Here is a 21,549-nt window from a genome sequence, read left to right as displayed (position 1 = left end):
TGTGGCAGAGAGTTAACCATTACAGCCTAAAAGAGAAGAAGACATTGGTCTTACAAACTTCACAATCTTTCTGGACATTATAAAAGAATAACAGAAATTATTTGTGGCATAGAAAATGTATTCCAGATGTTTGGAATGCCTTAAGGGTGCATTCTGCTGGAAAATCCAAACAACATTGTGATTGTTCATGATATAAAGTCCACATGGCGTACTCAGCAGTCATGCTATTGCATGTCAGCACAGGATATGAGTCATTATCCCTTTTATTTCTTTTAAAAGATCATACTCTGACTGTAGGCTACTTCTGAGAGATGATTCATGATCTATTTCTGGTCTATTTGAGGGATGCACAGATGCAATATTTTAGAGTTGGTATTGACCAGTGTAGACCCTTTTGGCAGATATTGACTTTTGCAGCAATTTGCAAAACATACACTTTAAACCAAAGCAACCACTGTGGCATGGGGATAGTGGATCTTAAGTTGACATAATGTCTATGTCCATGTGAACAAATTGCCATTCTCCTGACTTGTGGCTTCCTTGTAAAAAAACACTCACCTTCCCGCACATCCTATCCTACCTGTCCATAATATGCACGTCACCCTGTGTCAAATGCACTGAGTCTATCAAAACGAAAGCATCATCAATACTCAAATACTCCAATCCATACATTAGTGATATAATAATCATTAAGGATCTCATCCAAACAAAATCACATCAAATAATTAAATAAATTAATGTGAAATTATTAAACTACACAAAATTATATGAATAGCTCCAACATCATTCATCAGAAAATAATGTTGATATGAACTGGTGGCAGTAACAGATGTTTATCAGAAGCTGTAACCTGTTGGACAAACTCTGATCTAACTTTATGGTGAAACATGACATGATGAATTAAACATCGGTACATACATTCACCCTGATTTTTACAGTCTTTAACAGCTGTTTCCTTCAATAAATTAGCAATCAGACATGAGACTTCAATTTTATTTTTAAATGCACTAATTACTGAAGAAAGACTTTGCATGAACTCAAAGCCACTGTTTGTGCTTAACCCATGTGCCTGTATTCTCTGCAAAGCACATCCTGTTAATTTTCCTTGTTAGGCCACATAGCAGAAATCTGCTCGTCAAGTTTATCAGAATACAACTGTTATAACCTTGCCAAAGACTGAAACCCAATCTCAAATCAAAAAATTCCATTCTAGCCTTCAATACACTCAACAACTTTTTGGTCATGTTTGTACTAATACTTTATTTATCCACTTAAAAGCTGGAGACCTCAGGTGTAGAGCATCAATAAAGCCTGGCCATTCATAAATCTGCAATCAAATTGTTTTCACTAATTCCTAAAAAGTTGACTTTTCACAGCCAGCTGAGGCAGAACTAAGTCCTCTGTCATACAATACAAAATACAACAATACAGTCCCAGAACCTCTGCATGAAGAGGGACCTTTGTTCATGGTGAAGAATGCTCATCTCACTTATCCTCTCCTCTTTTCTCTCTACAACTCAAAAAGCTGGTGTGGAATGTGATGGTTTGAGTGTGACTGTAATCCAAGTGGCCACCAAGCCATCTATCTACATGTTGTTTTCATTTAATAAGCAGATGAGAGCTGACAGCCATTCAGTGTGCGCTCACGTGTGCTGGGATACTTCAGTGAGTCTCTTGTGGGCAGCAGTAATGGACTTGGTGCAGACAGTTTGAGACCGGCTCCTTGAGCAACACTTAGGCATACTTTAACTGGAGCCAAGGCAGTCCACAATGAAATATGACTCAAATAAACACAGACAAAACCCACATCTATGTCCAAGGGGCTTCAAACAAGCTACAGATGTACATTCTGTACACTGTCTTACATACACATGTTTGCTGACACAATGGAGGTCATACACAATGATGTACGTATTAGATGGAGACAATATGTGGGAAGAATAAGTGGATGCACATATGAATGATTGAGACAGAGTGGATTCATTTGATTCATGTGCTTAAAGTTTATCACCTTAATTTCAATGTGCTGTTTGAAAACAAACTTCTCTTTTACAACAACTCTTCAGACTTTGTTTTTGAGGGCATTTTAAAGAGTATAAGAAACACATTACCTCTCTGAGCTTGCTGAGCCCTGATGATGTCCTTCTGGAGTAGTTTTTCATTTTGTGTAATCTGATCCTGCAGGAGACAGCATCCACTTGCATGGCTTTTGCTTCAGTATAGTTCTTCTTTCACCCCCTCTCTCTCTTTCTCCTTCCACGGTTTGCAAACCCCTACCCCTGCCTCCGACTTCTCTCACTTTGCATAGCCCGTGCCTGTACCTCCCACACAGAGAAAGACACAGCTCCACAAGCACACAGAAAAAGTTTGAAAAGGGCACAAAGTCAGGGAAATCCCTCCTCCCATCCAGCCTGAGGGTTTCAAAATGTTTACAGCTCTTTCTCCACTCCACTCATTCCGACTCCTATCTCTCACTGACGCTAGTGACTCCTTCTCTTCCTCTCTCCCCTCCTCAAACTTTTCCCACCCCCCTCCCTCCTTCTCCCTTCTCTCTCTCTCTCTCTCCTCCTGCTCTATTTTCCATCATCACCCCCCCATCCCCTCCCACCCACCGCAACCCACCCCCCACCGCTGAACTAATCTGCAGCTGGCCGGGGCGATTGGAGCCCTAGTTGCTGGGGAAACCGAGTGTCCTGCTCAAAAAAAAAGGAGAGAGGAATGGAGCAGGAAGGGGCAAAGCTGAGCACAACCGAACACATAAATAAAAGCCTCCTCTGGGAGCCAATTAAAGAGCCCGAGGTTTCCCTCCTTCTATCTCAATGAGGGGACAGCATGTTCATCTGTTTTATCTCTGTAACATTGTGTTTACTTGTTGACATGTGCAAGTCATCAACAACTACGAGTGGTGTTGAAGAACAGAGCAGTGTGCTGAATGCTGTGTCGGAAAATGGTCTGGCAGTGTTTGGGTTGATTACCGTTGACCTCTGTTCAGTGAGAGAATTCAAACGGTGGACTCCAACCAGGCCCAGGGCTGCAGAGGAGCTCAATGGTCCTATGGAAAGAGTGAAGGAAAAAAAGAGCAGTGAGAGGGCGGAAAACTAGACTGGACATGCATACTGATGACCAGTGGGATTAATCATTAACCTGTTCAACCCCACAGATTCTCTTGGGCAAGTCCATTATTACACCTGCATGTTTCCTATTCAATCCTGATCCTTTACATTGACAACAGACTCATGATTTAATAACGTGCCTCTGCTTTTTATTACATCTTTTAGCCTTGGAGAACCTTTAGTGTTGTAACAAATGCAAAAACAAAGCACTCAAAGGCACAGAGCTAGCTCCATTTCTTTTCCTGTTAGAGGAACAGTAGACTCAGTGTCCTATTGTGTCCAGAGCAAACTTAGCACCTGGTAAAATTAAATGCAAGAAAGTGAAATATATACACAATACCAGACAGTTACTACAAACTATTATAATCAGGATTTTTAGCCCGATTTGAGGCAAGATTAGCTTCCCCCAACAATCGTGGAGCGTATCCCAAGTGGAGCCTCGTCGCAAACGACTATTTGTCTGAATAATCTTCATGTGTAGTGTCAACACAATTGTTTTACTGCTCCAAATCGCGTCGTAGCCTCCCAGACCCCAAGTGAATAAGCAACGAGAGAAACTCAAGATAATGCCATTTGACATAAATTATATATCACCATTAACTTAGGCCAGTCCAGACAGGTCATGATTTAGTCAATGGATAACTTCACTCATTGTGCGAAAGTGTCTAAACTTGTACTAGTACTAATACTCTAAAAAGAGTATGATGGGAAAACACCAGCCACATCTTTCCCAGATTTGAAAGTGCAGTGGACAGATCTTACATCAATTGACTCTCTACAGAGCTGGACTTGCACTAATGGATCAACACTGTCCAATAACTCTCACACTGAAGACCAATTAACTCAGAAGAGATTAAAATTACAATTTAGAGGTTAAAAAATCACTGCAGTTTTTGCTGTATATCATTAGACAAGGTTTATGATTATGTGGAAAAATAAACCTACAAGAAAATTGAACAGTCAGCAAAAATGTCCAATTAGGGTTGAGATGCATCAGTTCACATCAGTATTAGCCAATATCTACCCTGCTGACAGACATAAAGTGCCATGAACACATGTCACTGACTTATATTTATCACTTATGTCAAATCAATTTAATTCTGGCATCAAGCACACTTAACTGCTGAATCAAATATGTTTTTAATTGGGCTGAAGAAGTCGCCTGCTTGACAATCTATGGTTTCTCTTCATGGTCTAACAGGTGAAAAATTGTTTGTGAAGTGGAGGTTTTACAATAAAAGAAGAAATGGCAAAACATCAACATCTCTCTCTCTCAACATCAGCATTGGTATCTGCATCAGCTAGATTGTTGCTGTTTACATCAGTACTATTGGTATCTTCTCGAGTGGTCTATCTCTATTTAGGGTCTTTAGTTCTAGGTAGTGGCAGACCATAACAATAGTGAAGAAAGCTAAGTGCTAAAACGTATTTGTCATAGTCTGTCTGCTGCCACTGCCAAGAATTAGAGATCCAAAAAGACATTCTAGTGTGCTGACTGGTCAGTTGTCTTGTAAGTTTCTTTTTGTGGTGCACCTGAAGATTTTTTATTGTTTGGAGTGATCTCCTTTTTGCCCTCCTCCTCCTCTAACCTGCAAGTTGCCCTTCACTTTACTTTTACTTTATGTTAACTGTTAGTCAACGGAAACTTTGATTTTTGAAATGTAATCATTTAAACCAGTTATTTGATGATTGTGAATGACATTTTATTCAAAGGATTTATCAAGTAACCAATAGCAATTAGTCCTGAAACTGCAAAGTAACCATTTATTATACTTGTTCATTAAATGTGGTGAAAAAATAAGTTAAAATTCCCCTGAACTGAAGTGGAGTGAGATTGTTTGGTTGCCCTGTGACTTCACTGTACCCAACAGATGTGCTATATAGCTCAGCCTTCGTATGCAAATCAAAGCTTAGGTCTCTGCTTTATCATCTCCTGAGCAGCCTTCATAAAGTTTTGAACAGCATCACCTCAGCAGAGCAGCCATCCTGCTGACCTCTGAGCACATACCCCGACCTCTCCTTTGAAATGCAAGAGAGATCTGAAAGGCCTGGCTGTTCCATCAATGGCTGTTGCAGGGAACAGGGTGGGAGGTGGGGGCTAGTAACATCTGTTTGGCGTTTTTCTTACCTTATTGTGTTGCAGAGGCCTCTACAGGCCTACAGCTGGGATCCTGGGAGCGTACTAAAGCCAGTGTCCAGAGGACTCATACCATGACTGGGAACATGGCTGGGACATTTTCACTCCTCGATGCATTGGTGGGCTGTCAGTAACACCTAAGCAGAGGAAATGACAATGAAATCAAACCCAGGGTGTGTTTTATTTCCTGCCTCCCCCTTTCCTTTATGAACCAGAAAGTGATTTTTCAAGTGTTTCCAACAGTGCAGAAAATAATAAAGTAGCTGTGAGGTCATCTGTTGGTAATTTTTTCAGGAAAACACAAAGCATTTACCAGATTGTTCTTATAAGTGCCATTTCCGTTAATGCCAAGACCACATACTGCAAACTTCACTCTGCCTGTCAACAACTAATCAACACCCACTGTGGAAGTGTAGGTGTTTAATTTCCTGACATTTTAAAGCCAGAATACTCTATGTCTAATGCACCCTTTTTCTTTGTTTTCCATGTGATGTTGTACCACATGAAGCTGAAAAAATTAAGGAGTAAAATTTGGGATGTACACTGAAAATCAAGAGTAAGTTTTTCTAATGGTCTACAGATTGTTTAAACACAGGAATACCAAATATTTCTCTGATTAGAGCTTGTCAAATGGGTTGATACTGATGTTTTTGTACAATTTCTTTATCCAACAAATGTTGGATGATGGAACCAATTTAGAATTTGAGATTAGGCTTTTTGACAATATAATGGATTAATTTATTAACAGATTGTATCCAAGAAATGATTGCCAGGTTGTCAATACAGGATGTATGGGTGACGTACAGTTGCAAGAAAAAGTATGTGAACCTTTTGGGGTTTCTTTGATTTCTGCATAAATTGGTCATAAAATGTGTTCTGATCTTCATCTAAGTCACAACAATAGACAAACACGGTCTGCTTAAACTAATACCCCACAAAAAATAACATGTTTTTATGATTTTATTGAACAAAAAATAACATTCACAGTGCAAGGTGGAAAAAGTATGTGAACCTTTGGATTTAACAACTGGTTGACCCTCCTTTGGCAGTAATAACCTCAACCATACGTTTCCTGTAGTTGCAGATCAGACCTGCAAAACAGTCAGGAGGATTTTTTTTTTCAGGAGGAAAGACCATTCCTCTTTACAAAACTGTTTCAGTTAAGCAATATTCTTGGGATGTCCGGTGTAAATCGCTCTCTTGAGGTCATGCCACGGAATCTCAATCAGGCTGAGGTCAGGACTCTGACTGGGCCACTCCAGAAGGTGTATTTTCTTCTGTTGAAGCCATTCTGTTGTTGATTTACTTCTATGCTTTGGGTTGTTGTCCTGTTGCATCACACATCCTCTGTTGAGCTTCAGTTGGCAGAAAGATGGTCTTAGGTTTTCCTGCAAAATGTCTTCATATACTTGGGAATTCATTTTTCTGTTAATGACAGCAATCCATCCAGGCCCCGAGGCAGCAAAGCAGCCCCAAACCATGATGGCCCCTCCACCATATTTCACAGTTGGGATGAGGTTTTGATGTCGGTGTGCTGTGCCTTTATTCTCCACACATAGCGTTGTGTGTTCCTTCCAAACAACTCAATTTTGGTTTCATCTATGGACAGAATATTTTGCCAGTAGTGCTGTGGAACATCCAGGTGCTCTTTTGCAAACTCCAACATGCAGCAATGTTTTTTTTGGATGGCAGTGGCTTCCTCCGTGGTGTCCTCCCATGAACTCCATTCTTGTTTAATGTTTTACTTATTGTAGATTTGTCAACATAAATGTTAGCATGTGCCAGAGATTTCTGTAAGTCTTTAGCTGACACTCTAGGATTCTTCTTCACCTCACTGAACATTCTGCGCTGTGCTCTTGCAGTCATCTTTACAGGACGACTACACCTAGGGAGAGTAGCAACAGGGCTGAACTTTCTCCATTTGTAGACAGTCTGTCTTACTGTGGACACATGAACATCAAGGCTTTTAGAGATACTTTTGTTACCCTTTCCAGCTTCATGCAAGACAACAATTCTTGATCGTAGGTCTTCTGAGAGCTCTTTTGTGCAAGGCATGGTTCACGTCAGGCATCTTGAGAACATCAAACTCAAAACTGGTGTGCGATTTTTATACGGCAGGGCAGCTTTAACCAACACAACCAATCTCATCACATTGATTGGACTCCAGGTTGGCTGACTCCTGGCTCCAATTAGCTCCTGGAGGAGTCATTAGCCTAGGGGTTCACATACTTTTTCCACCTTGCACTGTGAATGTTTACTTGGTTTGTTCAATAAAAACATGAAAACATATCATTTTTTGAAGGGTATTAGTTTAAGCAGACTGTGTTTGTCTATTGTTGTGACTTAGATGAAGATCAGAACACATTTTATGACTAATTTATCCAGAAATCCAAGAAACCCCAAAGGGTTCACATACTTTTTCTTGCAACTGTATATCAAAGTGGCACAGGCATTTCTTAAAATTTTCTGTATGTGGCCCTCACTTTAAAAAGTTTGGACACCCCTGCTTTAAATCGACATACGGCCAAACATTTTAGTTGACAGCGATCAATTTCAGTATGCATTTATGCAGTTACCTTGAGATAATAACAGTGGTGACAAAAATAAGTTTATTTCTTGGTATCTTGATGAAAAAATTGATAATGGCTTGTTTTTACAGGGAAGTCAGCAATATTTCACCAAGATAAAAAGAAAATTTGAGCTGGGACCTCAATAATAATCCTCAATTTACTTATTATCATTAAAAAAACTGACCAAAATAAAATCTATAATGTATGATATACAACTTTTAGGGTCCCTAAAATGTTGATACCATATCCTCTATTTTTTCACATAAACTTTAATCTCCTGCTTTGTAAAGAGCTTTGTTATAACATTGCTAGCAAGCGCTGCTAACATTGCTAATATGCTAGACCTACCTTTCTAAATTTAGTTTAAAAAAAAAAAAAAAATTTCATTAATTGTTACTTTTTATGAGTACAACATTTAATTTTGTTGTATAGAATTACAACCCTCTATGGTGGGTCCACTTATTTAAATAAATAAACATACATTTTTAGAGGAAACATAAAAGTCAAAGCAGGAAAAAGGTTCAATAACATTAAATCAGGCTTTTTTCTGTTTAGTTGAGCCAGTAGAGGGTTCTAGTGTTACAGTGTCTATAAAAAGTTTTCACCCAGTTTGATGTTTTACCCTTTTATTGGTTTTATAAATCAATCACAGTCAATATAATGTGGCTTTTTTGACAAAATATTGCAATAAATCTTGTTAATGCAAAAGTGACCGATTTCTACAAAGTAATGTAAATTATATAAAAAATGTGTAATACAAAATAGATGACTGCATAAACTGGACACTGCAAATTTTCTCCATTCTTCTTTGCAAAACTGCTCAAACTCTGTCAGGTTGTATGGGGATCAAGCACAGCCCTTTTTAAGTCCAGCCACAGATTCTCTTTTAGATTAAGGTCTGGGCTTTGACTGGGCTACTCTAGAACATTCGCCTTGTTGTCTTTAAACAACTTCTGTGTAGCTTTCATTGTTTACTTCAGGTCATTGTATTGCTGGAAAATAAATCTTCTCCCAAGTCATAGTTCTCTTGCAGATTTTCCAGGATTTTCCTATATTTCGCCACATTAATCTTACCCTCTACTTTACAAGCCTTTCAGGGCCGTGTGTCTGCTGAGAAGCATCCACACAGCATGATGCTGCCACCACACAGCATGATGCTGCCACCACCATGCTTTGCAGTGGTGATGGTGTGTTTGAGGTGATATGCAGTGTTTGGTGTCCACCCTTCAGTCGTCATAGGTGTCTTGGTGGCATCTCTCACTAGTCTCCATCTTGCATGGTCACTCAGTTTTATGGTTCCATCCCTGACTTATTCTTTTCAATAACCTTCTCTCTAAGTTGCTTAGAGTGTTCTTTTGTCTTCATGGTGTAATGGTAGCCAGGAATACAGATTAACCAGTGACAGGACTTTCCAGTCACAGGTATCTTTATACCTGGTATCTTTATACTGCAATACAACACATTCAGTATCCTCAAGTGACCACCATCCTACTAATTGTGATACCACAAGACGTCTGTTGAATTAAGCCAGTCACTTTAAAGTGGGTGGATATTTTGCAGTCACTTATTTTACATTACATGGTTTTATATTTCATTGACTGCAGAACTCTGCTTTCACTTTGACATTAAGGATATTTTTTGTCAACAAAGGTAAATGATAATGGCCATGATTAGTATATAAAACCATTAAAACGGTAAAACATCCAAGGGGGTGAATCCTTTTTGTAGGCACTATAAAGAATCACTGGAAAGGCTTCCTAGTAAACATAATGGAACAGAACCCTTGTAAAAGACATAACTTTCCCCTGGGTTTTCCTACTGCTGTGATAAGCAAATCCCTCTGTGGTGTAAACGCTTGTAGGCCAATTAAGCCTTAACTGCGCCCACTTAAAACCGAAACTTGTACCTTTTCTCCTCCATTAAATTCCTTGCATGCCTCCCACTGGAAGAAGACAGGAACAGGAAGCAGGAGAGCTCTGAGAATACTTTGTGAAATGTCTCCATCTGTAGGGCTGAAGCCTTCACTGCAAAAAATGAGAAAATGTTTATTTTATCCTAAACGTGTCAAGAATACCGCTTGTACGCTAGTTTCAGCTGTGAGTAAAGCTAGCTGTCTGGCTTTTGTCGACGGCGTTACTTCAAGGAATAACCTTCTGTAAGTGCAGCTTCGGGTGACGTCGTCTTATCTAAAAAGTAACAGAAAACAGTGTGTATAATTTAAAAACGAATAAAACACACATAAATATGTCATTAACCTATAGAGCTATACACAAACGTTCACATTCACACATAATGACAAACCGTTATTTTTTCTTTCTCAGCCCGCGCGCCTTTAAGACGTAGCGTGTCGGCGTGACGTCATACCAGGAAGTGAAGCGGCTGTCATTCCAGTGTTTTCACGATCTGTTTTCAATGCCACCGGGTGATGTTTTTTGGCACTTTGCTTATCCCAGTTAAACCATGAAGACTGCCAGTGGAAAGAGGAAAATACAAGAAGATTTCCTGTCACTGGAAACGATGGTGAACGGTATTGACGGTCGGTTACAGTAATGACATTCATTCATAGCAAAATAAGTTACAAAAGAGATTGTTTTTGTTGCAAGTTTAGTGTAGCATTACTCAACTCTACCTCTTTTTAAAACAAGTCAGATGTAAACAAGTTTATGTACACATGGAGGGATTCTACCGAACTTTAGGAGTCAAGCTTCCCTAATGATTCTGCAAAAGGGTGTTTCGTAGGCACATGTGGACCAGTTTAGCTCCTGGACTGAGCTAACACACGTTTTTGTCATCATGACTATGTTGGCCTTTGGCGCTAGAGCCGTCCTCTTTAACCTGAGGTACACCATCCAGAGAGCAGGCTGCTTCACCAGAACCAGACTCCTTCAAAGCTCCAGGACACGTTTGTATAAAAGAGGGCAGATTTTAACCCAGGTACCAAAGGTTACTTTGCTATGTTTTGGAGCAGTAAGTGCTTCATCCTCTGCTGCAAGATGCCAAGAAGCACTTCTTCCATCTCAAACTACAGAGAGAAAGTCTTTAGCTAGAGTCCAAGTGCACAAGATCATATTTTTCCTCCGCCTCAGCCTCCGTGCATTGGTGCTGCTCCTCAAGTTTGGACCTCTTCTTCTGCTTTCCCCTTTGGCGCTGGTGTCTGCTCGCTGGGCGTCCCACTGGCTGGATGCTCTTCTGTGGGTGACTGAAACATCTGGTCCCACCTTCATCAAGCTGGGGCAGTGGGCCAGCACCAGACGGGACATCTTCTCTCAGGAGTTTTGTGAACGCTTCTCCAGGCTCCATGTAAAGGTGCGCCCCCACTCCTGGGCCCACACCAAGCAGTGTCTCAGGAGGGCCTTTGGGGAGGGCTGGAGGAGGGTGTTAGTGTTTGAGAGCAAAGAGCCTGTGGGTTCAGGGTGTGTGGCTCAGGTGTACAGAGGGTGGGCCAAGGCGGACAAGGTGGAGGATCCTGCCTTCCAGTCGCTGGTGGAGCAGATGGAGAAGGAGGACTTACTAGAAGCCTGGGAGATCCCTGGTCTAGGGGGAGTGACAAGGGCTCTGTGGCAGCTGTGGAGTGGGGGCAAGAAGGAGGAAAGTCATGAGGAGAGAGGTCATCCAGTGGGGTGGCATGAGGAGAAAGTCACAGAGAAGGAGCATCTGATACCTGTGGCTATCAAGGTGTGTGAAAAAGAAATGCAAAATATCCTCACTAATTGGTTGATCATTTAAATTTTTAAACATGTCAGCAAATGTTTGTCATTTCAGGTGTTCATAGTACCAGGACTTTAAAATTCCATATGATACTTGTAAAAATCCAATCTGTCAATCTTTACTTGTATAGTGGCAATTCATAACCAATCTCAAGACACTTTATAAAGAGATTTTTTAAAGGTATTATCCAACTTTGACAGATTTTAACTGATATACTCATATGTATTTAAAAAAAAATCTTTTTTATTCTTTTGTTTGATTCTATTTCCTTGTGTTATATTAATGTATTAATGACATAATTTTAAAACGTATTCATTGATTTATTCTTTTTAGGATTTTATCTATTGTCAATTTATGTTTTATTTCCCAACTATTTTCCACAAAGCACTTTGGGCTGCATGCTTTTAACTATAAAAAATATGCTATATAAAGAAAGTTGAGTTCAAAAGTGTAGAAAATTGACACTACTCTCTGTTGTATTGCAGGTGGTGCACCCAGGAGTCAGGAGGCAGGTGGAAATTGACCTCTTGCTTATGAAAGCGGGAAGTTGGCTTCTGCACTGTCTCCCAGGACTGAAATGGCTCAGTCTGTGTGAGATAGTAGATGAGTTTGAGAAGCTCATGACCAAACAGGTGGGAATATTCATGTAAGAACTGCACATATTCACATTTATCCCATCTTAACTGTGAAAAAAATGCACTTAATAGATGCATCGCTTTGTTTTGTGTGAAAATTGCTCCAAAATTATCTGTATAAAAGCAGGATGAAATAGGAAAAATCTGTAAAAAGAGTCAGCAAAAATGCCTGTATGTCATGCATTTTATCTTGAGAAAGAAGCTTAAAAGGGGACATGCCACACCCCTTTTCCACCTTCTAATATAGTCCCCCTGTGGTCTAATCTGTTCTCAACTGATGGGTTGAGACCCAGTGGTTGCAAATGCGTGCTGGAAAGAAAAAGGGGCAAAAAGTCGACAACGTATTGAAGCTTTACGTGGACATACAGTACACCCACAATTTTTCTTAGGTGTTCCTGTGATAACAGGTAAATTGCTGTTTTCTTACTTAAGATTTCAACTTAGTTATGCCCTTTCTCCCAGATTGCAAAGCTGGTTGCCCAAGATAAGAAAAATCCTTGAAAAATTAGCAAATTTCCATGCTGTCTTTTGAAAATTGAGTAAAAATGTTCATGCATGTCCTTCTGTAATGACATGCTTTTAAACAAGGTTGTTTGATCCTGTCTCTTTTTTCAGCACCATTTTGTTTCATTTATGGTACAAACTGGAACCTTTTTTTTATCAAATGAATTTAAGTGGTTGGGAATTTTTAAAAAATGTGGGTTGTGTTTTCTCCTTAATAGGGTAGGGCTAGGTCCTGATGCCTGGCTAGTCAAGAACTACTGGTTTAAATGAAACGTCTGTGCTGTGCTTCATTCAAATTGTAATGTAGCTCAAGCACTAGAGAAGGTCATAAACCAGCTCTAAACAGCCTTTTCATAACATTTTGTTTTAGTATGTATCTCTTGAAGTGTGTAAAGTACAGCTGCGCGCTTCAGTGGCTGTGGGTAGATGTTTAACGGTGGAGATAACGGGTGAGGGGTGTTTTTTTTTTTTCATGTGATCCAGAACAGGCTTTCAGGTTTTGTATTTTCAGACACAGGACAACAAACAAGGACTGGGTTAGCTTATTTCACATTTTGTTGTTCAGTAGATACTCCAAATATATGTGCAAAAAATACTGGACTGTTTTATGATGTATTCACAGAAAGTCACAGAAAATCTAACTTTTTCTTTTTTTTTCCATCCTTCATTTAACTGATTCATCTTTTAGTTATCCAGACTTGTCAGTATAAGGACAGAGTGAGTGTAAGATAATCTGTAAAAAAAAAAAAAAAAAAAAAAAAGGTCCACTAAGGGGTCAACATGTAATGCATCTTACATGAAATCTTCATCTTGAAAAGAAGATTTAAAGAGTCTGATTCTTTCAATGATATGGCTGTTCTGTATTTCAGATTGATCTTCGCTTTGAGGCAAAAAACATAGAGCGTTTCCGTGAGAATTTCCGTGATGTGAATTATGTCAAATTTCCAACTCCATTGCGACCGTTCATCACCAGGACCATTTTAGTGGAAACTTTTGAAGTAAGTACGGAGGGATATATGTACAAAACTAACTGCTGAATCATCTCCTTGGCAAATAAAACCTATGCCACAGAAACTCTGTGATTTCTAGGTAAATTTAGATGTATAAAGCTTTGATTTTGCATGATTGTTCCTGTATTTGTTCAGTTTATAATCTTTTTTGTGTTCAGGAGAGTGAGCCCATATCAAACTACCTGCACTCTGAGATCCCTCAGGAGGTGAAGCAGAGAATTGCCAGGATGGGAGTCGACACCATGCTGAAAATGGTGAGATACATCACCTGCTGGATACCAGCTACATCTGTCAATACTGTCATTTTAAAGCACATAAATAAATCCTAATGACTTTAATGAAGAGATTTCAAAACTTGTAAATGAATGTTAATCATCCTGGGGGTAACATTGTTTTCATCTTTCTGTCTTCAAGGTTTTTATTGACAACTTTGTCCACGGGGATCTCCATCCTGGGAACATTCTGGTTCAGTGTTCAGGGCCTCTTCCTGGTTCCAGTCACAGTGCCAGTATCTCAGGGGAAGCCCACGGTAAGACCACCCTCACTGACCTATGGGACACGGTGGTGGTCAGCGTCAGGCCAGAGCCCTATCCTCTTCAGTTGGTTCTGCTGGATGCCGGCATCGTTGCCCAGCTCAGTGATCACGATCTTGCCAATTTTAAGGCTGTCTTTACAGCTGTGGTGCAGAGACAGGTAAGGAAATTCCGGACACTTTTCCTTTTTGTATATGTGTAACACCAAGATCAGACTACACATCTTTTTGTCTGTCATGATGGTATTGGATTGGGCTAAATGACACCCAGAAAGAAGGTGTGCTGTATTTAGAAAGAAGTTGTACTGTATTTGCTTTACTTAGTTTGTCTATCCAAGCATTACGATGAATGATATGCTAGATTGATGCCAACACCAACAGCGGTTAGGCCTAACTGTGAGTAACTGTACTTTTCTTTGAGTACAACAATAGTTAAGTACTTTATCCACCTCTGCCAGATTTTACTGTAAATTGTTTCTTGGATCAAAAAATGTTAGAGCATGGTAGAATTTAGTCTAAAAAAATCTCATCTGTGGATTAACTGTTGTCGTTTTGCTATCCATTTTTTCAGGGTGAGCGAGTGGCAGAGTTGATCCTGAATCATGCTCGGGCTAATGATTGCAAAGACGTGCCACAGTTTAAGAAGGAGATGGCTCAACTGGTGGATCATGCCCTCAGCAACCCCCTTTCTCTGGGAAAGGTACCAACTGAGATATGTGCTGTCTAACTAAATATTGTGAATTTAAGTTATTTTCCTTCTGTTATCATTTAATAGTTGCAACAACAGCTAGATCTCCTTTCTCTTCCTACCTCAGCAATTATGTGCAATTATGTTCTCTAGTATCATGCTTTAGGAAGAATTGTGTTTTTTTTTTAATGTTTGCATGTTCTCTTGAAAGTCGTATCTGCCTGTGCAATCATAAAGCTATGTAGATTATAAACTGTTTCAGCAGTTCCCTTAACTTTGTAAAGACCCTGGCATTTGAACCAGAAAACTTTTCGTACGATAACAGATCCTTGAGAAAGTCAAGGGAATCATGCACACTCATGTAAAACTTCAACGTTTTCTTGAAAACTTTAATTTTTCAGCAAATGTTTCAATCAGCAGGATGTATTTGCTGCTGAAATACCTGCCATGGGTGCCCCAAATGGTTAAAGCCTTAAAATAGCTAACAAAATTACCAGTGATGTAAATTGTTATTATTCTCTTTCAGATCCAAGTGGGTGAACTGCTCTCCAGAGTTTTTGGTCTGCTCATCAAACACAAGGTAGAAATGTTCTTTTCTTCATTATTTATTTAGCTGTAGGAACGGCTTGGTTTGAGTGACTGATGTTTTTCCCTAAAGATACTAATATTGTATTTAAAATACTGCTCCTAATGTATTTTGCTATTGTATGCACGAAAATGCATTCCTTAGAAAGTCATCTCAACTTGTAAATTGCTTAGAGGTACAGTTGCATATGTATTGTAGTGTAATATCTGAAGGCTGAACTGTTGGTATTAATCATTACACTGTTGTCATGGACTAACCATAATAAATAACCATGATCTAATAATTCTGGTGCAGCTATTAGCTGTACAAACGGAGCCTAGTTTTGTAATTTAAAAAGGGTGAAAAGATAGCTCTGTGCTTCTTATAACTCACCAAAATTGTACTTGATTGTTTTTCTAGGTGAAGCTGGAGAGTAACTTTGCGTCCATCGTGTTTGCCATCATGGTGCTGGAGGGTCTGGGCAGGTCACTTGATCCTAACTTGGACATCCTGGATTTAGCCAAACCCCTGCTGCTAAAGAACTGTGCCTCGCTGCTCTGAACTACACAGACACACAACCAGCTCATGCACGGTGAACCACACACAGACAGACATGCTTGACGTTACAGCTACTGTATACATACACAAATCTGCCATATATGTGAATGTTAGCAACGTAAAACCTTTTCACAATGTCGGCAAACTTAATGTCATAGCTGGATCCTTAAGTTGGCTGAAGAGGCAGACATTTGTTTACTTTAACTTATTAGATCAGTTACTAACAGGCTCATCTCACTGAGTCTGTTGTAGGATCTTGATCAAGAGAAGTGGAAAGGGGCATTTTGTTGTTTTCGTTTACAGATCAGAGCTGTTTTGGCTGAAGAAGGCTGCTTTCCAGTATTAGGGTAGTAGTTTTGATATTGTGGCTGCAAAAACTCAAAATTTAGCAAGTGTCAGCACTTCAGTGAAATGCCATTACACTGATAAGAAGCCACATTCACTGGACAAGTCCAGATGAAACTCTTGTCTCTGGATATGAAAAAATAAAGCTTGAACTGTACATAATAAGTAGAATTATCTGCAATGCAGCAAGCACATTTTACATGTCAAGTATCTTGAGATGAGATTGCTTGCTAATTTTAATGGTAACTTTTTTGTAAATGCTCCACACGTTATCAATGATTAACATTAATTCATTCTTTTATTCCAGATGAAATATCAGTAATGCGCATATATTGATAGTATCTTGTGAATTACTTTATACAGGTTCTGTTCAGATGACGTAATGCAGCAGTGAACACCTGTTGGGGGGCAAGTAGGGATTCCTGCATAGAGAAATACTATCAAAAATGTCATGTTTTGACCTGTTCATTCATGGTAATTCCACTTTTATCATGAGTAGTGCTGAAATTGATCATCTTTTTTCCAGTTGCAGCAGAAACATTTCACCCACAGAAATCAGCTGGGAGGAGCATACATCCTTTATGTGAGGCACCACTTGTTAATTGAGTACTAATGGGCACACTGACGACATCACAAAGCATTTGTAGTGATTTAAGATCTAAAAGAGATTACTGCCAAACCTCCAGTGGATACTCAAAAGCATATTTACTTTTTAATGACTAAAATTGATCTCAGGATGTGTTTTATCACTTATTTTTTATAGCATCTTGCATAATGTTGTCTAATGGACCAGATTTGCTCTAATGGGTGTATCACAATGTACTGTATCATCACAACTTGAACGTAATTGAACTCACGACTGACTTGTGTCTTTTAAATAACATGAATCTGAACACTTATGATTTTAACCTTACAATAAAGAAGTAAATCTATGCTCACTGATTTTTGTCCTTCCTTTGTTGCAGCTTTTAAACAATAAAAAATTCAAGGTCATTCTCGTCAGGTTTACAGAGAGCAGAAAAGTCACAGGATCCATTAATTTACAATTTTATTAAATCTGTCAATGAAAAACACAGACAAGAGACGCAATTCTGTCAATGTCGTCAGGAAGAACAGTCAGCATGGCTGAAAGAGTGAGATCAGGAGGTTTTGGTGCAAAAAAAAGAAAAAAACCTCATCATGTACCTTTATTGCAAAACTTTTGATTTTTTTAATCACCATCTAGAGCCCAGACAGAACAGCGCTGTTCAAGTAAGGAGGGAGGGGGAGAGGTGACAACTGTGTAAAAAAAACTTTCAATAATAATATTAATCAATAATAATTATGACAAAAGAAATAAAAACATCTCTAATAGACAAACACAATCACCTCAGTATAAGACGAGATTCTGTCACGGTCACAACAACCAGAGAAAAGTTGTTTTCTTTTTTCCTCTTTTTTACTGAATTAAATAGTTTTTAAAAATATCTCACCATTTACTTATATTCATCTTTTTTTCATTTATTGCGAAAAATAGGCAACTGGACTAATCGTGATGATGCGAGTTTCTGTGTGTGTCTGTGTGTAAGAGACAGAAATAGAGATTAAGTGATGAGATCTAGTGGAACGTCTCGGGAGCGTTGGCACTGAGAGCAGCAGCAGAGTGTGGCGATGCAGTACTCTCGTCAGCCAGCAGGTGTCACAGTTCAGTCTGAGCATTCCTCCAGGGCCAGAGCTATGGCGGCTGCATCAGAGGAAGTCAGCCAACAGCAGCCTCTGATTTTTTTGGAATGATGCTTGTGTGTTGAAACTTTGTCCACGGTCGCTTATCTGCGTTGCCAGATCTCAGTTCTATGTACAAAGATTTCAAATCCCTGAAGGACATCTACAAAGACAAGTGCAACCTCCTTGTGACCATCCCCTTTCTGGAGAGACTCAGGGATCAAAGGGTTCCTCTATGGGGGGTAGGGGACGGGGATGGGGGGGGGGGGTACCAATTGGATCAGGTAAACGTGCCACAGCAGGACTTAACAGAATTGCTTTTGGGGTTAAAAGTCAGGAATGATGGACTGAGTTTTAGGAATGTCAAAAGCTGAAGAAGAACAAAGGGTCCTCACAAGGGGCACCAAAATATCCTAACATAATTCTTTCTAACACAAGTTCCAAGAGAGGTGGTCAAACAGGAAAGAAACCGGCGAAATGCACGAATAAAATAACGCATCCATCGTCCATTTGTTATATCCGCTCATGCTGATCCATCAGTCCCTCCATGCATTTTAAAAATAGTTTTTTTAGACCAAGCAGTCCTCCTCCATGTTGAATTGATTGTATATTTTTTGCTCATCCAGTACTGTCTCTGTCAGACTGTCAGTGTGGTGCCCCCTGGAGGACTGGCTGACCTCCAGTTCTCTGTGGCGGCCCCCTGGCAGGAGCATGCGGCTCATTTTATTTTAGAAGGAAGGGAATTGGGGGGGGGGGGGTTGGATCTGTGGAAGAAATAAGGGTGTAAACTTCAAGTCCCATGTGGGGGATTCTTCCATGGCAGGGTGGGGAAGGGAAGACAGGGGAAATGGGCTGGAAAGGGAAGAAAGAGTCTGTAGGCAGATCCTGAGCACAGGCACATGTGCTCACTCTCACCCACGAAAACAAACACTCTTGTCTGTCTATAAGGCCCTGGCTATGTAAATGTCATGGCAGATGGAGCTTTTGGCTCTCACTTTTCTTCTTCCTTGTTTAATAAGATCAGCAGCTAGACGTGGTGTGAACAGGTTCAAACTGTGAATCAAGGAAAAAGATATGAAGAAGTTGACTGACATCTTGATGGAAAAAGAGAAGAAGTCCCATCTCTTTCAGCATCCATCTTCAAATGATCTGATTCTTTTTGGGAGATAGTTTGGAAGACACAGCTACTATGTCATGTTATCTCCAGAGGCTTGTCTTTACATTCCTTTCAGGAAACATGAGAGGGTCTTACTTGGATAAGCATGTAATAGATGTATGGGCCGTGTTGTTCCTGGAGCTGCCACCAGGGGGTGATGTTTGGGCAAACTTTTGTCGGGACAAGAAGGAATGGAGGAGGGCTTCTGATCAGTTTGTGGCTACGAGTTGATCCATGGGTGGTTGAGGCATTCGCCAGCAGAGGCCCTCTTCTCAGGCACCATCTCCAGCATGGGCAGAAGGAAGTTGGTGAAGTGGCCGGCGTCTTCGTGTGACCAGCCGTACTTCTCCACCAGCACGTCGAACAGGGACCACGGCTTTAGCTTGGTGATGTGCCTCAGCTCACCTGCAGGGGGCGATACAGAGAGGAGTCAACAAAAAGCACAAGAAAAGTGCAAGAGGTTACGGAAGAGGATTAGGGCCAGAGTTGAAGGAAAAACTATGGTTGTGCACTTTGAGATTACGTAGACATGATACAAGGCATTTTGTAGAGACAATCAAGATTTGCTGTTTCTTTTACTCTTCAGTGCTATCCAAACAGGATTAGTATTACCTGTTTGTCCCTGATAATGTATTCATTATCCTGTGATGTCAGTGTTTGGTGCAGTGCATTTGCAAGGGATAAACATAGTCAATGTAAACAAATTTAATGATATTTTTGAGGGAGAGCTTGATGGTGCAGTATGCATCAATAGAGCGCACAATGCGTGTTGCAGGTGACATTGTCTTCATGTAAACCACGCATACTGTTAACTAGAGTTTCCGATGGAGCTCATGCCAATGTGTTTCTTTTTACATTTTATAATTTGCAGCAAAAAGAGTAAACAATCGCCTTCGCTCTCCCATTGTGCATCGAGGTTACGTCTGTCACCTGTGTGCATCTGCAGTTGATGAGGTGGAAAGGAAGGGGTAAAGCAAGACAAGCACTGTTATGTCCCTGCTTTCAATGTACAAAAGAAGTGAAACATTTTATGCTAGAAGAGCATGAAACAGAATAGAAAAGAATAGAAGGCTTTTCTGTCATTTTTTTACAGTTTTATGCAGAAATGTCACTAAATTTGTTTAAATTCACTTTGCTTATCTATGCATTGCACCAAACACTGATATGACAGGGTTATTCATGAATCCTGTGTGAAGAATATAAGAAACAGCAAATCAACAATCAACAACAAAGAGATTATTTCTCTTTTAACCCATAGACACAGGGTGTTTGACTGGTTGTCTAAGATCTGCTGTTTGTTTTAGTAATAAGCTTTGACTTTACTCTGAAAATCTTTCTTGTCATTTTGACTTTAATTTTGAAGTGCACAGTGTTATTTTTTCTTTCACCTCTGGACCTTATCCTCTTCTGTAAGAAGTGGGAATAGAGAGTGAAAAGGTTTAAAGAGTCGGTTCACCCAAATAAGATGTAATTTTTGGGATAAGATTGTCAATTGAATTTTTTTTTCTGAACAAATTCCAAGACATGACAATAACCATTCTGAGGTTTTAATCCCAAAAAGGCTGCACTGTACTGTAGCCTGGTTGAGAGCAGTTAGTTAAATTATTGAGCTCTCTTATAAGCAAAAAAAAGGTTTAAAAACTTCAATTACAAAGGAGAAATTAACTTGGTTTTTGAAGTGTTCAATGCCAAATGTGTATTGTTGAGCTGGTGGAGATGGTGCTAAAAAAAAAGTACAATTTCCTCCTGTTTTGTTGAACAAACTCACTACCCAGCTTTTTAAGGATATAACTGATCCTGCACACAAGATAAATTATTTCAGCAAAGACTATGCTGTTACAACAGAACTTTAAATCCATGCCTCCTTTTTACAGTAAGAAATTCTTCAGGGTAATTTGACTGACATGAAACCAAAATCAGAAATTATAGAGAGATAAACATGTTTTTGGTTTATGCTTTGGTCTCACCTTGTCTTGGAACTGTTTAAACATGAAAAAGTAACAAATAAAGCCCTGAATTATAACCCCAATCATATCTAGCCATGCAGAAATTTTAGCTTCCCTTCCACTTTTATTAAGACATGCTAGCAGCACTGACACCACCATATATTTTAAATGGTGTCATAATTGTCACTCAGAAAATTCAGCAGTGTTCAGACACAGATACTAATTCTTTTGTAGACAGTAGCTTTTAAAAGCATTAGTAATGAAGTGTGCAGATGGTCCGAAGTAGAGGTGGGAGACGACACAAATTTTTGTTTCCGCTTTGACTGGATATCAAATAATAGCAGGGCCAAAACTACAGATGGACACTGTTATGTAAGGGAG

General features: G+C 39.6%; 3 protein-coding genes and 1 long non-coding RNA gene across 6 annotated transcripts in view; 1 reads left to right on the top strand and 3 right to left on the bottom strand.

The window, feature by feature from the left end:
• Positions 1 to 2,489, bottom strand: part of si:dkey-82f1.1 (DENN domain-containing protein 2A) — a 58,657-nt gene extending 56,168 nt beyond the window's left edge. The window contains exon 1 of the mRNA XM_041796056.1: positions 2,112 to 2,489. The gene's annotated coding sequence lies outside the window, so the exon portion shown is untranslated. The remainder of the gene's footprint in view (positions 1 to 2,111) is intronic.
• A 309-nt stretch (positions 2,490 to 2,798) lies between these two features.
• LOC121514446 lies at positions 2,799 to 9,974 on the bottom strand. Its single transcript, XR_005992300.1, has 3 exons — positions 9,727 to 9,974; positions 5,242 to 5,387; positions 2,799 to 3,052 (listed from the first exon to the last, which is right to left on the bottom strand). It is a non-coding gene; the product is annotated as an uncharacterized LOC121514446 (long non-coding RNA).
• Positions 9,975 to 10,198: 224 nt separating this feature from the next.
• adck2 (aarF domain containing kinase 2) lies at positions 10,199 to 17,273 on the top strand. Of its 3 annotated transcripts, none has more exons than XM_041796652.1 (9): positions 10,199 to 11,495; positions 12,014 to 12,160; positions 13,537 to 13,665; positions 13,836 to 13,931; positions 14,092 to 14,370; positions 14,781 to 14,909; positions 15,424 to 15,477; positions 15,883 to 16,054; positions 16,892 to 17,273. In XM_041796652.1, exons 1-8 carry the CDS (start codon positions 10,614 to 10,616, stop codon positions 16,021 to 16,023), a joined length of 1,857 nt encoding a protein of 618 aa, XP_041652586.1. In that variant the 5' UTR covers positions 10,199 to 10,613; the 3' UTR covers positions 16,024 to 16,054; positions 16,892 to 17,273. The 3 variants fall into 3 exon arrangements, with proteins under 3 accessions (XP_041652586.1, XP_041652585.1, XP_041652584.1); XM_041796651.1 differs by having other exon boundaries at positions 16,729 to 17,273; XM_041796650.1 differs by having other exon boundaries at positions 15,883 to 17,273.
• Positions 17,274 to 17,400: 127 nt separating this feature from the next.
• The window catches only part of srpk2 (SRSF protein kinase 2), a 122,474-nt gene continuing 118,325 nt past the window's right edge, over positions 17,401 to 21,549 (bottom strand). The window contains exon 20 of the mRNA XM_041795001.1: positions 17,401 to 19,627. Coding sequence (XP_041650935.1) covers positions 19,443 to 19,627 — 185 coding nt within the window. The 3' untranslated portion in view covers positions 17,401 to 19,442. The remainder of the gene's footprint in view (positions 19,628 to 21,549) is intronic.

Source organism: Cheilinus undulatus, linkage group 9 (genome assembly GCF_018320785.1).
Source record: "Cheilinus undulatus linkage group 9, ASM1832078v1, whole genome shotgun sequence".
Classification (NCBI taxonomy): domain Eukaryota; kingdom Metazoa; phylum Chordata; class Actinopteri; order Labriformes; family Labridae; genus Cheilinus; species Cheilinus undulatus.
The sequence above is the reverse complement of the archived record's forward strand: the minus strand, read 5'-3'. Positions and strand labels throughout refer to the sequence as shown.

Excerpts from the sequence above, each read along its gene's own strand:
- adck2 (XM_041796652.1), top strand. The coding sequence starts at position 10,614 with ATGACTATGTTGGCCTTTGGCGCTAGAGCCGTCCTCTTTAACCTGAGG. Across the intron at positions 12,161-13,536 it reads AGAAGCTCATGACCAAACAG|ATTGATCTTCGCTTTGAGGC; the intron begins GTGGGAATATTC and ends TCTGTATTTCAG. Across the intron at positions 13,932-14,091 it reads TCGACACCATGCTGAAAATG|GTTTTTATTGACAACTTTGT; the intron begins GTGAGATACATC and ends TCTGTCTTCAAG.